Here is a 14,824-nt window from a genome sequence, read left to right as displayed (position 1 = left end):
AGAGCACTCATCCCCTCTTTGCTGGTGCCAGACCCACAGTGGAACCAGCCAAACCAGCCTCTCCAACGTGCTCTCCTCTCTTTTCAGCTTTCATAGCCTCCTGAATTTATTTTCAACTTACTTCAAAACTGGCTTGAATAGAATTTGGAGGCAAAGGCATTCTCTCTCTGCACATGATGGGTAGAGTAAGTGTCAGCAAGGGAGCAGCTTCTTGTGCTCCTGAGGAGTAAGTGAAGGAGTGGACAGGACCAGGTCAGCCCATAAACTGGATGTGTGGCAGTCCAGGAGGTTTCCAGTTAAGGCTGTGGCTTCTGGACTGAAGGAGATGCTTCAGGGAGTGCTACAGCAGCAGCTTTCACACAGCAGTGTCTGCCACTCTCCTAGGACTGGGACAGCTGTGAGCTCTCACCTCAGCTGATTTCCTTCCAGCCAAACATCACCCAGACACTCACAGAGTTGTCTATGTCCAGCACCCTGTGTAGGAACTAGGCAAGCTTTGAAAGACAATCTGCTCTCCAGAAACTCTAGTTTTGTATAGAGTCTCCCAGTAGCTGTTTGAGAGCCCTCAGATCCCTTGATGGACCAGTGACAGGGACAAGCAAGGGGAGGCAGAGCAGAAGGAGGCAGTGCTAGGGCTCTCCTCCAGTGCTGTGCTGTGAGTTGAGCCCATTTCTCTTCCCCTGCCCTTTGGGGGCTTTCTGTTTTGTCCTTCTCCATCACCCCCATACCTGCAGGTCCTGAAGGCTGCAATCTCTTCATCTACCATCTCCCCCAGGAGTTTGGAGACAACGAGCTGATGCAGATGTTCCTGCCCTTTGGCAATATCATCTCCTCAAAGGTGTTCATGGATCGTGCCACCAACCAGAGCAAGTGTTTTGGTAAGTGCAGGCAAGGGAAGCATGATCAATAATAGTGACACTGATAGTGGGCATGGCACCAACAGTGCCATTGTCATCCATCCTGTGTCCTTCCTTCAGGTTTTGTGAGCTTTGACAACCCCTCCAGTGCACAGACTGCTATCCAGGCCATGAATGGCTTCCAGATTGGCATGAAACGCTTGAAGGTCCAGTTAAAACGGCCCAAGGATGCCAACCATCCCTACTGACAGCAGTGAGCACGCAGGAGTCACTTCTGCAGCACAGGTAAACTGCCCCAGCAGGGCACAGCTCTGGTCAGGTCCAGCTGCTCCCTGCAGACTGGGAGGCCAGGAGTGGAGGCAGTGACACAGCTGGTGGGGCAGAGGCTTCACCTGAGCTGGGCGGCCAGAGCAGACCTGGAGATGATGGCCAGGTTCAACCATCAACAGGCAAATCTGTGGCAATGGGGCAAACCCAAAGCCAAGCCAGAGAGTCAAGATCAGGGTCAGGTCTGGTGAAGGTGAACAGGGTCAGACAGAGTCCAGATTCCAGGCAGGTCTATAATGACAACAATAAATATTGAGGTGGGAAGCCAGTCCAGGGGTTAGAGCGCAGGTAGTGAGATCCATGGACAGGACAGGTGGCACTTGCACACTGTGTATCAGACAAAGGCTGATGGCACAGAGCTGTAAGGAGACTCCTGGAGCTGTGGGCAGAGTGTGGACAGACAGTGCAGGTGTCTGGTCAAGTTCATCAAGGCCTGTGAGTGCCCTCAGGGCCCTGACAGGCAGACGGTTCCAGTGGCCTGTTTGTCATCCAAGGAAGGTTTTACTCTGCTGTCCGGCTGTTCCCAAAAGGCTTTTGACTGCCTATGAAGGTATTAAACCCCTGTAGTTTTCAGCTGTTACATGGGCCCAGAAGTTAGTCTGCAAACAATGCTTTCTGGGGTAAGAAGAGATAATCCCACGATTCACAGGGTTCACAGAAAAGCAGAGAAGAGGTGAGACCCTTGAAGGGCTGCTGTCCAAGAGGCAGCTGCTGCCAGCCTACAGATGGGGAGCAAGGGAGGGCTGATCTGATTTGGGTCAGAGTCCTCCATGTTTAAGCAGCAGCAGCTCAAAGCCTGAGGTTTGCACAGATGTCTTCCTAACCTCCCAATTCCCTCCCTCCTCAATTTCTGTTCAGGTGAAGGGAAAGTCCAGAGGAAGAATTTCTGCTTCAGGTTGATTTTCAGAGAGGCCAGTAAATTTATCGACTCTTTTGACACCACTCCTTTCCTTCCTCGGCTTCCCACCTTACCCACCCCATCTTCCTCCTCCCCTCCTCTCCAAGACATGCAATTAAAGAGAAGGCTCAATATCTGCCCAGGAGGAAGATTCTTGCCACGCCTGGACTCGCATATTTGCTGCTAACGTGGTGCAAAGCAAAGGGACCAGCAAACCAGCAGCCCCTGGGACACAGAGCTCTTCCTCTCGGGGTGTGGCTGGAGAACATGGACCAAGCAAACCCATGGTGTGTCTCTAGGTTACTGCAGTGATGTGTGGAAATTTACTTCCGTCCCTCCCTCCCTCCTGCTCTGTTTCTGGCCCTTTCATAGATAACTATAAATATATACAGTCTCTATTTTTTTTTTAAACTAGCTCACAGGACCAAACTTTTCCATTCAGAGACTGATTGCTTGCAAGAGGTATTGGAAATTAGGGGTTTGCCTTTGCAACAGTGTCTTCTCAGCACGCACTGCAGATAGGCCTGAACGTTTTGGAGAGAGGGAGCTGGGGGTGGGTTGGGGAGAGAGAGAGAGCGAGCACATCTCTGCTCAACGCGAGCAAGAAGAAGGAGAAATACATTCCTCCAGGATTAGGACACAGTCAGCTGCTCAGCTTGAGTCACTCATCCACCTTAGCACCAGCCTGGTTTAGGATCTGGAGAGCTCTGTCTTACCTTTCCAAGGGCTTCTGCAGACAAAGCTCCTGGGATGTGGTGCCAGCCCCTACCCTGAGCACTCCGTGATTAGGCTGAAAGCACAGGAAACCAGTCCCCTTACTTAGAGGAACTGCACTGCCTCCCCACACATGGCACAGATCTGTGTTTCACAGCTCTCCATGGCAACTGCGTTTTCTTGATGAAGGCAGGAGATGAGGGAGTGTGAGCAGATGCAATCTCCAGCGCAGCTAGAGAAGGCTCCCAGGGGCTGCACACTGCCTCCCTGTGTTGGATACCAGCACTGGAGAGTGGGCAGTTCTCCTTGCAGATGACACAGGACGTTTGCTCCCTCTGAATTCAGCAGGAGGACTCTCCTCGTGCGCCCGCTGCAAAGCTTTTCCCAGCAGATGCAAGGAAAATAGGAAGAAAGAGGGTTCCATTCTGGAATTTTCCCCCTCAGCACCCCCTCCAAGAGACAGATTATACATTATGCAGCATATACATATATATATACACATATATATGTGTAGGGACAGCTCTATACACTATATACACAAACTCTAAAGCACAGAATGTAGTTCAGAACTGGATTTAAAAAAGATCCCCTGGGAGTGGGGGATGCGTGTCATCCTGACAAGGCACATCCCTTGAACAGTTTGGAACAGTCTCTTCGAGTTTCTACAAAAGTAAGGAAAGGAAAGCAAGGCAGAACAGACCAACAAACCCCAGAGTGATTAGGAATGAACGATTTCAATATTCCAGAGTTTGATAAGGTACCACAAACATTGGAGTGTGTGTGAGGGTGTGTGAGCACATTGAAATAGGGACAAGAGAGTTGGTGGGGCAAAGTTGGTGCAATTGATACTGAAGTGAGCTATGGGGATTTTGGAGATTCTCGGCCAACTCTCATTCTCCTCCAGTTTGCCCTTTGTTCAGGTGTTTGTGGCACAGTCCTTCAAGTACCTTCAGATCTCCTCAACCACCCTTCTGTGTCTGACGCTGAGAGTTTATGAGAGGTGAATGAAGCTGTGAGAGTCTGTGTGTTTCTATAGTCCATGTTTACTTATTGTAAATACCATTTTTATACTTAACATCTATTATGTATGTGATTTGTATAATGTACTTTATTTCTGCTACAAGTAATTTCATGAAGTTTAAACTTAGTCTAATTTTGAACAAAACAAAAAAAAAAAAGAAAAAATATGAACAAATGCAAAATGGGAAAAAAAGGACTTTGGGAATCCTAGGTCAAGCTGGTTTAAAACAAGCATTTACAGTTTCTTCCATCACAGTTACTGATGTGACTGTACAATGTTACAGGTGCGATACAAGCTTTGTCAATGTCAAATTCCTCACTCTGGTCAAAAAAAAAATCCTAAATTTATTTAATAAAAGTTTTACTTGCTAAGTAACTGGGGCTCTCCTTCATGTTGTTTGTTGCACCTGCTTTTAGGTAATGCTTACACTTGAAGACATTGCCAAAGCCCTGGGCTAATCTAACAGGTCACATGGGGTCAGCAAACAGACCTTGGCCCACAGAATCCAGGGGACCAATATTTCTTCACAGAGGAAGCATCAACACATATCACCAACACATTAAAAACTTGTTTAATATAAAATAGAGATAAAAATTCTACTTAGAGGAAGCAAGGGGAATCTAAAATGAAGTAGTGGAGGAGGATGTCCCTGGAATGTACAGCTATTCCAGGACATCCTGTGCAGACAGACAGGGAGGGGTTAAAGCTGGGGCTGAGCAAAGGCTGGATGCAGTCAAAGGAGACTGGTGAGGCTGAAGGAGGAGGGGAGATGGGAGGAGGGCTAAGGCAGAGTGAACAGCGGGAAAGGTCTCTGACTGATGGGTAGCAGCAGCAGAACCATGGCTGAAGCATGATTACAGACCATGAGTCTGTTAGGAAAAGGGGACTTTGCCACCACTGCTGCCCTGCTCCTGCTTGACACCAGTGGTTGAGTGGGGTGCTTAGTGGGACGGCAGGAATGTGATTAGAAGGGCTGTAGGATGAGACCGGGCACCCCTCAGGGACTGCTGCAGTTATAGAAAGTCCGTAGCACGCTGTTCCCGCTGCTGGGGAACAGAGCCCAGAGGCAGCGGAGCTGCTGCAGCCACCGCGGGTAGAAAATCTCGTGCGCCCGGGTGGCCCCGCCCCGGACGATGGCGAGGAGCGGGGAGGCTCTGAGCTGCACTTTGCCCCTGCAAGGCAACGGGCACAGGGTCGCTCCAAGCCAGGCAGCCCCTGCTGGGGTTCGAGCTGGGCACGCTGACCCCACAGGGCTCTGCCTGCTCCCGTTCCATAATGAACAACCCCTGTGGTGTGCCCAGGCAGGTTCACCCTCCCCAGGCAGATGCACACACCCTCTTGGAGAGAGCTGCTGTGCATACTTTGGCATGTTTTCTAGAAGAGATGCATTCCTGCGGAGAAACACATACCTGGTGCACTCCAATGCTGACTCAGTATCAATCAGGCCCAGGATGCACAGTGTGACAGACACATCTTTCTTCTGCATGATGAGCTCATGGCACAGTGAACTGAAAAATCCATCCAGTGCAAACTTGGTGGCAGAGTAAGTGGTGAATGGAGTGGGCATTTTCCCTGGAAAGGGAAAAGAAAGAATGGAAAACCCCAGGAAACTGGGTGTAAGGAGGATCCATGGTGAGGGAATCTGGGAGAAGATGCAGGCTTTGTCATACAGTATCAGCTCATGTTCTGTTCAGGTGAGTCTCCCTTTATGTAAGTATATTAGAATACTATTACTATATTATTATTTATTATAATATTATTATATACTATTAAAAGCACAGTTTGAAAATGTATTTAGGAGTTGAACAATAGAGAAATATGAACAGTACTGGGAATAATTTTTTCCACAAGGCCAAGTAATATTTTCTACTTACTCCAGGCAAAATCACCAACCTGTGAGGGAAGAAACAACCACCAGAGCACCTCTGTTCTTCTCCAGGGTGGGAAGAGCTGCTGTTGCAAGAGCCACGTAACTAAAAAAATTCACCTGGAATAATAAATGTAGACATTTATTATAAAGAAGCAAGAGGGTTTGGAAGCGTGAGCCAAGCAAGTCAGTAGAGTGATCAGAAATGGAAATGAGCATGGTTTGGAATTGCCTTCTCAAACATCAAATGAGAAAAATCATCTCTATAGATGGGGACAAGCATTGCATCCATGAGTCTTTCAGATTCCAGAAGAAGATCCAGAGCAAAGGTTATGCCTGGGCTTTAACATGCAGATTTCCTGACAAGATAAAATTAGCTGTCCCTGCTTTTTCTTTATGCTATTCTTTGCTCTGCAATCCCTACCAAAGACACCACTTTCAGTTTGCTACGTTTCTTGTAAGTTTCCTTGTAAGCTTCTCTTGACTGAGCTCAGACTACAATGAGGCACAAAATTCAGCATCTCTTCAGAGCTTGACTGCTCTCAAGAATTTCTTACCTATGTTCCTATGTTCCCACACTCTAGCAAAAAGACTCCTTCCAAAATGAAATAGAAACTAGTATGACCCACCTGAATGAAGAAGACTGAATCAAGAAAACAGCTCTTCATTTCCATGGCCCCAAAACCTGGCACCAGAGTGATTCTACAGGAAAACTCTAAATCTGTTAACAGAGACTCAAATGGCAGACACCATTTCAAACAACTTTGTGTTCTGCAATTGTGTACATGCCATAGACTAGTAGGAAATGCTGGCTGCTGACTTAGAGACCTTCCTGAACTAAACACAACTGCCTGGAACTACCCATCAATCCCAAACTCGGCTAAAGGGAGGTAAGAAGGACAGAAGGAAGAAGTCTGAAGTTCTTCCCGAACATTCCTCTTCACAAATGTACAACATCTGAGCAAAACACCTCTCTAGCAACAAAGCCTCCAAACTGCTTGTCTCAACCACTGCCACAGATGTGGATTTGCCTTGGAGCTTCCCAAAGCTGCTGCAGGAAAAGCCAGGCTCACCCAGTTCCAGGTGAGCTGGGCAGCCTCACCGGCATGAGCCAGCAGGTGTATTCCACATCTCCAGCCCACTCCTGGAAGCAGTTGGTGCTGGCGTGGTTCAACACGAGGTAGTCCAGGCCCCCTTGGACAGCAGAAAAAGCAGTCACACAGTCACACAAGGGGCCCATCCCCTGACCATCAATCGGGGAGCTCAGAAATGCCAGGAGGGCTCAACCACTCCCTCAGAAGGCTGGAAGTGCTTTACCATGAAGACAGATTAAATATGCCCAACTGGGAGCAGCTTTGACTGCTCCTCAGGAATAGAACTGAAAGGAAAACTGATTTTAACAATAACTCCCTGAAATGATGTTTCAGCATGATTCAGGCTCAGAACTTAGTTCTGGTGGTACATCTACAACCTTAACACCTTTCTCAGTTGAAGGAACTGAAGCAGGAAGCTCCTAGAATGAGAATTGTGCTTACACCTGAAAGCCAAAGAGATGCTCAGGATGCTTACCCAGCTTTTGGACAGCAAACTGAACCATCTTTTCAGGCTCTGAAGGGAAAGACATATCTGCAGCGATATAAAATATTTTCTTTGCTCCAAGTGTCAGGCATTTCTCCACTACCTTGAAAAAGAACACATCCCAAAGATTAAAATATTTGGAAAAAGATTAGGGGAAAAGGGCACCATAAAGCACATACTACAGTCAGTGAGAGTTAGTTCTGGACAGAGACACACTTTAATTTAAAATTTACTGCTGTTTGGGGCATGGAGAGCTCATTCTGCATCCAGACTTTGAATCTGCATCCTGCAAGGAGTTGCCTCTATTTAACTGTCTGCTTAAACGATCTACTTTGGGACAGGATCAAGATTCACTGAAAAAAACCCCAATCTTCTTCAGGAGAAATCTTCTGGAACAAGAGTTATGCTTTACATTAAGTTCTTCTCTTTTTTCCAGAATAACTGGAAAAGAATTCATGTTTCATAATTCCTTTGCTATGTTGAGTGTGTGAATGTGCCTGGCATTATTTTAGCTATTTGCTGAAATAATGCCTTCCAGTCATTAGGAACTATTATTACACTCACTGTCCCCAAGTCACCTTTTGCACCATTTCACAGTGAAGATCCTTCCTTGGAAGTCACACATCTCCACAATTAAAGAGTTAACCTTTCTAAATATTTTCCATTTCATAAAGATGGAATCTCATCTGTTGGAGTTAGTCAAAAAGCATTTAACCTATAAAAAGTCTTGAGTTTTTAACAAAACAGCTACAAATAGAACAATTTGGACTCTGAAAATCTGGAAAATATTGCACAAGAATTGTAGTTCATGGAGTATCTCAAATCGAAAAGGACCCATAAGGATCATCAAATCCAAATTCCTGCTCCTCACAGGATTCCCTCAAACCAAACTTTATCATTACGGATGTGGCTCAGATATTCCTTGAACTCTGACAGGCTTGGTGCCATGACCACTGCTCCCTGGGGAACAGGGAGTGATCACCCTCATAGTGGAGAACATTTTCCTAATGTCCAGCCTGAACTTTCCCTGATGCAGCTTCACACCATCCCCTCATATAAATAAATGTTCAGGCAGTTAAAAGCTCAGGCACTGTATTTGCATCTTCTTGTACAGGCCAACTTCTCTTCTGGGTTTATGCTTAACAGTTCTGAAGGAAAATCTATCATGCTGACAACGAATTTTTTTGTTGGCTTAGTAAAAGCCCGAATCTCTCATGTCTTCCCCCATACAAGGATGAGGTTCTTACCTTCTGCAGCACAGCTTCCCTTATGTCAGTCAACACAATTTCAGCCCCAAATCTGGCATAATGATATGCTATCTGCTCTCCAATCCCAGCACTGGCTCCAGTTATGAGAACACAGGCACCAGACAGGCTCTCTTTTTTATGGGAAAGAGAATAAAAGATACAGAAGTAAGTGAAGAAAGAGCAGACGAGCTGCCTTAAATACTAGCAGAGCTTTAAAGAAGAAAGATGCACCCACCTAATTGCTCAAAATTCCTGGTGCTTCTCCAAAACTAGAAGAGGCAGGACTGGTGATGCAATGACATGATGATGCCAGCTAGCTGTGTCACAGGGCCTAGCCTGGGTTGCTAGAACAAAATCTTTCAAGAACCAAGTTGTTTTTCACCTTCTGAGAAGCTGTACAACATAAACCAGGCTATGTGCTCTCTGCATATCATTTACTCATCAGTCTGGAGACACATCAGCCCTCTTGTGCCAGGCACTGCACACCTACAGAAATGGTTCTTGACACCAAGGAATTTACAACCAAAACATAAAAAGAGCAAGGCAGTAGCAAAGTGTCATTTTCCCCCCACAGAGACAACAGGATCCTTGCTCTTAGACCATTTTGTCTTCCTCTTTGTTTCAAGTATCTCTTTGTTTCAAGTTTCTCTTTGTTTCTGGGAATGAAACATTGCTTTGGGGCAACCAACTTTAGTAAGACTACGGGTAGGAATGAGACCATCAGTCAAATTTTGGAAATTAAACCTCTTCCCTTGTGTAACTTTTATTTCAGCTTGGTGAGCCTTCCTGGGTTGAAGTCATCTTTCCAGAAGAAAGCTATGAGCCTAGCTACAGCCCCTGTAGCACAAAGCACTTTTCCAATTGGCTTCATATCCCTCCAAGCTGTGAGGAACAAAGTGAAGTCTTGAAGCTGAGCACTTCAGCCAAAATAATACTGTGTTCTCCTTCCTCTGATTCCTGGAGCCGCCCTGGGAGAGGCACGTAAAGGGTTTTGTAGAACCAAAGCCCGCCTGAAGGGTCTCTCCCCCGGGAAGGATCTTTCACCGGCAATTCCCGCAGCGCTCTGCATTCAGAGCCAGCCTCCACACACCGCCAGACCACAGGAGAGAAACCCCCCCGATCTTAGTGGCTAATCTTAGAGAACTCTTAATTCATTAAAGACTGATGACATCTGGCAGCAGTGACCCCAAAGCAGCCGGATCTCGGGAGGGAGGCGGCGGCAGCGCCCACAGGACGGAGCCTTGTCTGGCTAAGAGGAGCAGCGGGCTGAGCTGCTCCGCCACCGCGCTGCGACACAGCGCGACAAGACGGGCGGCGGGGACAGCGCCACAAAGGCGCAGGAGCCGCGCCCGGCCCCTCACACCCTCTGCCCTGCCCGGCCCCCTCACACCCCTCAAGTCTTGCCCGTCCCCTCACGCCCTCAGCCCTGCCCGGCCCCTCACACCCCACACGCCCCTCAGCCCTGCCCGTCCCCTCACTCCCCTCACGCCCCTCAGCCCTGCCCGTCCCCTCACTCCCCTCTCGCCCTCAGCCCTGCCCGTCCCCTCACTCCCCTCACGCCCCTCAGCCCTGCCCGTCCCCTCCCGCCCTCAGCCCTGCCCGTCCCCTCACGCCCCTCAGCCCTGCCCGGCCCCTCACACCCCTCAAGTCTTGCCCGTCCCCTCACGCCCTCAGCCCTGCCCGGCCCCTCACACCCCACACGCCCCTCACGCCCCTCACACCCCTCAAGTCCTGCCCGTCCCCTCACGCCCCTCACGCCCTTAGTCCTGCCACTCCCCTCTCGCCCTCAGCCCTGCCGTCCCCTCACTCCCCTCTCGCCCTCAGCCCTGCCCGTCCCCTCACGCCCCTCACTCCCCTCCCGCCCCTCAGCCCTGCCCGTCCCCTCACGCCCCTCACAACCTCAGCCCTGCCCGTCCCCTCACGCCCTCACGCCCTGCCCGTCCCCTCACGCCCCTCACTCCCCTCACGCCCCTCAGCCCTGCCCGTCCCCTCACGCCCTCAGCCCTGCCCGTCCCCTCACTCCCCTCACGCCCCTCAGCCCTGCCCGTCCCCTCACGCCCCTCACAACCTCAGCCCTGCCCGTCCCCTCACGCCCTCAGCCCTGCCCGTCCCCTCACTCCCCTCACTCCCCTCACGCCCTCAGCCCTGCCCGTCCCCTCACGCCCCTGACGCCGGCGGCGCGGGCGGGGCCGCGCGCGCACGTGACGGTCCCGGTGCCGCCGCCGCCATGGCCGCCCGCCTGCTGCCCGTTGTCAAGTGAGTCCCGCGGGCCCTGCCCACCCTCCCGGCCCGGCCCGGCCCGGCCCGGCTCGGCTCGGCCCCCCCGCACCCTCCGCACGGCGTTCCCCCCGTGCTCCCCGCGCCTCAGTGCTCACCGCTGTCCCCGGCCCGTCCCCAGGCCCGCGGCCGGCCCTGTCCGTGGCTCTGCTGGCTTCGCTGCACGCCCTTGGCCTCGCCTGCCCCCGCAGCTCCCCGTGTGTGTTCGTACACGCCGGGAGGGCCCTGCAGCTCCCTGTGGGCGGACATGGACGCGTAACAAAACCCGGGAGTAGCGCGGGGCTCGGAGCTGCTCGTACACCCACAGGAAGTGCGGAAGGGTATCCTTGGGAGCCAACAGTGCCTTTTAGCAGAAAGATCGCTTTTCCCCGAAATGCGTGTGAATACACGACTTTAAAAATTGGTTCGCTCTTGTCAGCTCTATTGTATCTGTCCTACTACTGCAGTACCGCTGTCTGCCAAGTTTTGGGTTGTACAATAACTTTGGCTGTTTTTTTTAAAGGGAAAACATTCCTCTGTGTATCTGAGAAAGTCACTTACCTCCGATCTCTTATTTAGAATGGAAATGCCAATAAATGCCAAATACTCTCTTCCCGTCTTCCCTTTTGTAGGTTGCCATCACAGCAGTAAAACTGGTAACTGCACATCATGCAGGAAACTTTAAAAGCCTTGGCAATGCAAACACCATGGCCAGGTGTTCACTGAGCATAATAAGATCTTGGTATCTGTCAGATTTATTAGATAAATATCAGATTTATCAAGAAGAACCACATTATTAACATGGATGGCTCGCCCACTGCAGAATTCTTTAATTGCTTTCAGCAGAGGAATATGCCAGTGATTCTCAGGCTTTAAAAAGTGGCACATGTTCTTGAGGAACTTGACACTTTCTTATTTTTATATTGAAAACCAACACTGATAAAATGTGAATTAGAAGTAGTTTCAAGGGGCTGACAGGCAGTAGTTGTCCTGGGAAGGCAAGGAACATAGGTAGGTATTTTTCTGCTGATTTTTACCTCCAGTAAGACATGAGATTTCTTTCCTGATACCCTCTTTGGCAGTCACAACCACTGAAAGAGATGCACTGATGGTCAGAACATGAACTGAACTGTTCTGCTTCCAATTCTTTCAGGTTTCTGATCAAAGGAGGCCTGGCTGGAGCTGCTGTGTACGTAGCACATGACCAGGGGCTGCTGGGCAGTGGCATAGAAGGTGCTGAAGCACTCAGAAAAGCTCAAGAAACGCTGCCTCCAACTATCCAAGAGTGGACAGATTACCTGGGCTGGGAGGTAAGGGCTGCTCGGGTGATCCCTGCAACACAAACATCTCTGAATCAGGAAGAGAAAATATAGGGGTGATATTCTGATTCTGGTGAGCCTGGTAGGAGTTTTACTGCTGAAACTGGATTTCACATTGCAAATATTTTGAAGAGGATTGAAATGGAAGGCAAATAAAATGCTAAATTTGGGGCAGAGACATTGCTCACAGATGTTATTTCAAAGGAGAGGGGTAAGCAGCCTATGCAGGGTCAAGGGGGGGAATTGCAAACATGCTCTGGGAGGTATTTCACTATGTAGTTTTCTTCTGAAGGATCCTACTTGTTTTTAAGAAAAACAATGAAAATATTATCCTCCCATTTTTTCACATTGCTAACAATTCAAGTTGAATTTAAATTGCTTGAAGAGGCCCCTCCTCTATGAGTAGCTCTTAGTTTTTAAAATCCTCAGAAAATAAGAAACCTTTGCTTAAAGTTTGAAAAGATTCTTCATATTACAAACAATTATAAACTAACAGAGACACCCAAGTAGATGATTTTTCAGGAGCACCTAAATAACATGTTCTATCTTTTGCACCTACTTTATATTGCAGGAAAGAGCAAAGCCCAGACTTTAAGCATCATGTCTGGTCACTTTTGAGGCTTATGGAGAGTAGGCACACAAGTATTTTTGAGATCTGAGGTCAAGAGGTTTTGCCAAGGTGATGTGAATTCCAAGTGAAACCCCTCAAGTGCTGATATTTTCTCTCTCTTTTTCCTAGCTCCCACCCACTCCAAAAATTGACTTTTCCCTCTCTGCTTACTGGAATAAAGGTAAAATAACTGCTCACTACCTGATTCTGAGCTCAGTCTTTGGCTTTTCAGAAAGGATGAGCATTCCCATTGCTATTATAATTTTAGGCATTTTTGCTTGAATGCCAAAGCCTGTTATAAATACCTAGTAATACACAGGTTTTATGGTGTAGCAAAGAATCTTTATGTAATTGTGGGGAAACACAATCCACAAATGACTGTGACATGTCCAGAACTGTAACTGTGGCAAGGCCAGAAATAAAACAGGACTTAAACAAAGAACTGAGCTCAGTCCTGTAATTGTCTTAGCTCATGTACAGACCCTGAAGTTGGAATTTCTGTGTCACAAATGCTCAGGGTTTAAAGAGATTTACAGTGGTGGTGTTGGAAATCGGGAAATTTGGCTTGAATGATGATCTTGGGGTAATTCTTCTCTGCTTTGCTTGCAGGGGTGCACAGAGTCATGTCTGCCTTGTCTGTAGCTCCCACCAGGGCCTGTGAATACACAGTGGAAGGCTGGAAATACGTGAAGGATCTTGTGAAATGAACAGGATTCTCAGTCCACCGCTCTGGAGGGCAGCTTGGCTGTGTAAGGGCTACAATAAAAGACTTTGGTGGAACTTCCATTTGTATTTGGGTTGGTTTTAGCCTGCAGAGTGGAATAATTGCTTTGTCTTAGCACTGATCCAAGGCTCCAGGAATCACAGATAGTTGTGATGAAGTGATGGCCATGTGCTGAGAACAGCTGTTCTAAAACTTAGAAATGAAATAGATTATCCTGAAGCTGAATTAATCTTGAAGGTGAATGCCATCTAATTCAAACCAAGCCAACAAGAGTTAAAAAAAAAAATTAAAAATCCAAGGTTACAGTAAAAGATGCTGTAAAAGATGGCCTAGGAGGATTATAAAAGTACAGGGGAGAGTAACTGATCAAAATTTATCTGCATGAAACCTTTTGTTAGCTTGCACTATGCCCCAATTGGCAGACTGTGCACATTTTCGTTTTAATGTGGATGAAAACTTTCACAATGTCACTTTTCGGTCACAGCCCAAGCAAATGTAAGGAGCACCAGTGGCCTGGAGGGCACCACTTGTAAAATAAAAGTTACAAATTGATTCTGTGTTTTTAACCCTCTTTGATAGGATTGTTACAATTACAGAATGTGCCAAACACAGCTGCAGAACAGGAAACAGCAGGAGGAGAGATGAGTCCTTACAAAAGTCAGGAAGCAAATATAGAACATGAGGATGAAGAAGGATTTACAGTTTTGTTTCCTTTTTTAACAAATAGATAACACGATGAAGCCAACTGCCCATAGATTTCAGAGGATTTGGCTAAGATGCAAATGGCTTATGTTAATTCCTGAAGGATGGGTCCATCAGCAGCTCTTAAACCAGATGGTCCAGAGGAAGCTTCAAGCTCAGTAAACCTTGAGCTCTGTCCTGCAGGTGCCAGATGTTTCACTGCACCCCAGAACCCAAATAGCCTCTCTATTAATGCACCATTTCTTCTCTAACTTTCCAATGTCCACTGCTCTTGAAGGAGCACAACTTGGGTTCCAGGTCTACTCCCCCTTCTCACCAGGCCAAACCTCCCACCAGAGATCCTGACATTCATCTAGTCTTCCTCTCTCTGGCTTTACTACAAACCAAATGGAACCACTTTGGGCAAGGCACACCATGTACAAACAGAACACTGCACCTCTTCTATGCTACGAACTTAAGCTCTCCATGCTTTTCAGGATCTTCTGTACCACTTCTTTGCCCTTTGATGATTGCTCTCCAAAGCTTTGTCATTGTAATATGCTTTTTCCATCAATGAATGAAAAAATATCTTCAGGCAACTCATAAAAAACCTACTTCTCATTAGAGAAGAATTTTTTTCCATCAGAGATGGAAAAACCCAGTGACCCTACAAATGAAAGTAACAGGAGTTTTTTTCCTCTTGGCATCATAAAAGCCATTTTTAG

The 14,824-nt window shown here is 47.9% G+C and overlaps 3 protein-coding genes across 4 annotated transcripts in view; 2 read left to right on the top strand and 1 right to left on the bottom strand.

The window, feature by feature from the left end:
* Window positions 1–4,192, top strand: part of CELF5 (CUGBP Elav-like family member 5) — a 37,087-nt gene extending 32,895 nt beyond the window's left edge. For both annotated transcript variants that reach the window (XM_021540135.3, XM_021540134.3), the window contains exons 11-13: window positions 735–878; window positions 978–1,142; window positions 2,043–4,192. In XM_021540135.3, the coding sequence (XP_021395810.1) occupies window positions 735–878; window positions 978–1,105 (272 nt within the window). In that variant the 3' untranslated portion in view covers window positions 1,106–1,142; window positions 2,043–4,192. The remainder of the gene's footprint in view (window positions 1–734; window positions 879–977; window positions 1,143–2,042) is intronic.
* Window positions 4,193–4,371: 179 nt separating this feature from the next.
* Window positions 4,372–9,887, bottom strand: HSD11B1L (hydroxysteroid 11-beta dehydrogenase 1 like). The gene is made up of 7 exons (XM_077788796.1): window positions 9,292–9,887; window positions 8,510–8,636; window positions 7,254–7,365; window positions 6,787–6,878; window positions 5,711–5,804; window positions 5,227–5,389; window positions 4,372–4,989 (listed from the first exon to the last, which is right to left on the bottom strand). The coding sequence occupies exons 1-7, from the start codon at window positions 9,378–9,380 to the stop codon at window positions 4,815–4,817; spliced, it is 852 nt and encodes a 283-aa protein (XP_077644922.1). The 5' UTR covers window positions 9,381–9,887; the 3' UTR covers window positions 4,372–4,814.
* Window positions 9,888–10,671: 784 nt separating this feature from the next.
* MICOS13 (mitochondrial contact site and cristae organizing system subunit 13) lies at window positions 10,672–13,970 on the top strand. The gene is made up of 4 exons (XM_021540139.3): window positions 10,672–10,765; window positions 11,919–12,075; window positions 12,824–12,875; window positions 13,304–13,970. The coding sequence occupies exons 1-4, from the start codon at window positions 10,737–10,739 to the stop codon at window positions 13,399–13,401; spliced, it is 336 nt and encodes a 111-aa protein (XP_021395814.1). The 5' UTR covers window positions 10,672–10,736; the 3' UTR covers window positions 13,402–13,970.
* Window positions 13,971–14,824: the final 854 nt, after the last annotated feature.

The sequence above is a fragment of the Lonchura striata genome, chromosome 28, assembly GCF_046129695.1.
Source record: "Lonchura striata isolate bLonStr1 chromosome 28, bLonStr1.mat, whole genome shotgun sequence".
Classification (NCBI taxonomy): Eukaryota; Metazoa; Chordata; class Aves; order Passeriformes; family Estrildidae; genus Lonchura; species Lonchura striata.
This window is presented reverse-complemented; position numbering and strand designations above follow the sequence as displayed.

What these genes read in the sequence shown, in the direction of transcription:
- HSD11B1L (XM_077788796.1), bottom strand. Translation starts at nt 9,380, where the DNA reads ATGAAGCCAATTGGAAAAGTGCTTTGTGCTACAGGGGCTGTAGCTAGG. An exon ending in GTTTGCTGTCCAAAAGCTGG is followed by an intron (nt 6,879 to 7,253) that starts GTAAGCATCCTG and finishes CTGCTGTCCAAG; the next exon opens with GGGGCCTGGACTACCTCGTG. An exon ending in TCAGCATTGGAGTGCACCAG is followed by an intron (nt 4,990 to 5,226) that starts GTATGTGTTTCT and finishes GTTGCCTTGCAG; the next exon opens with GGGCAAAGTGCAGCTCAGAG.
- MICOS13 (XM_021540139.3), top strand. Translation starts at nt 10,737, where the DNA reads ATGGCCGCCCGCCTGCTGCCCGTTGTCAA. An exon ending in CGCCTGCTGCCCGTTGTCAA is followed by an intron (nt 10,766 to 11,918) that starts GTGAGTCCCGCG and finishes CAATTCTTTCAG; the next exon opens with GTTTCTGATCAAAGGAGGCC. An exon ending in CTCTGCTTACTGGAATAAAG is followed by an intron (nt 12,876 to 13,303) that starts GTAAAATAACTG and finishes CTTTGCTTGCAG; the next exon opens with GGGTGCACAGAGTCATGTCT.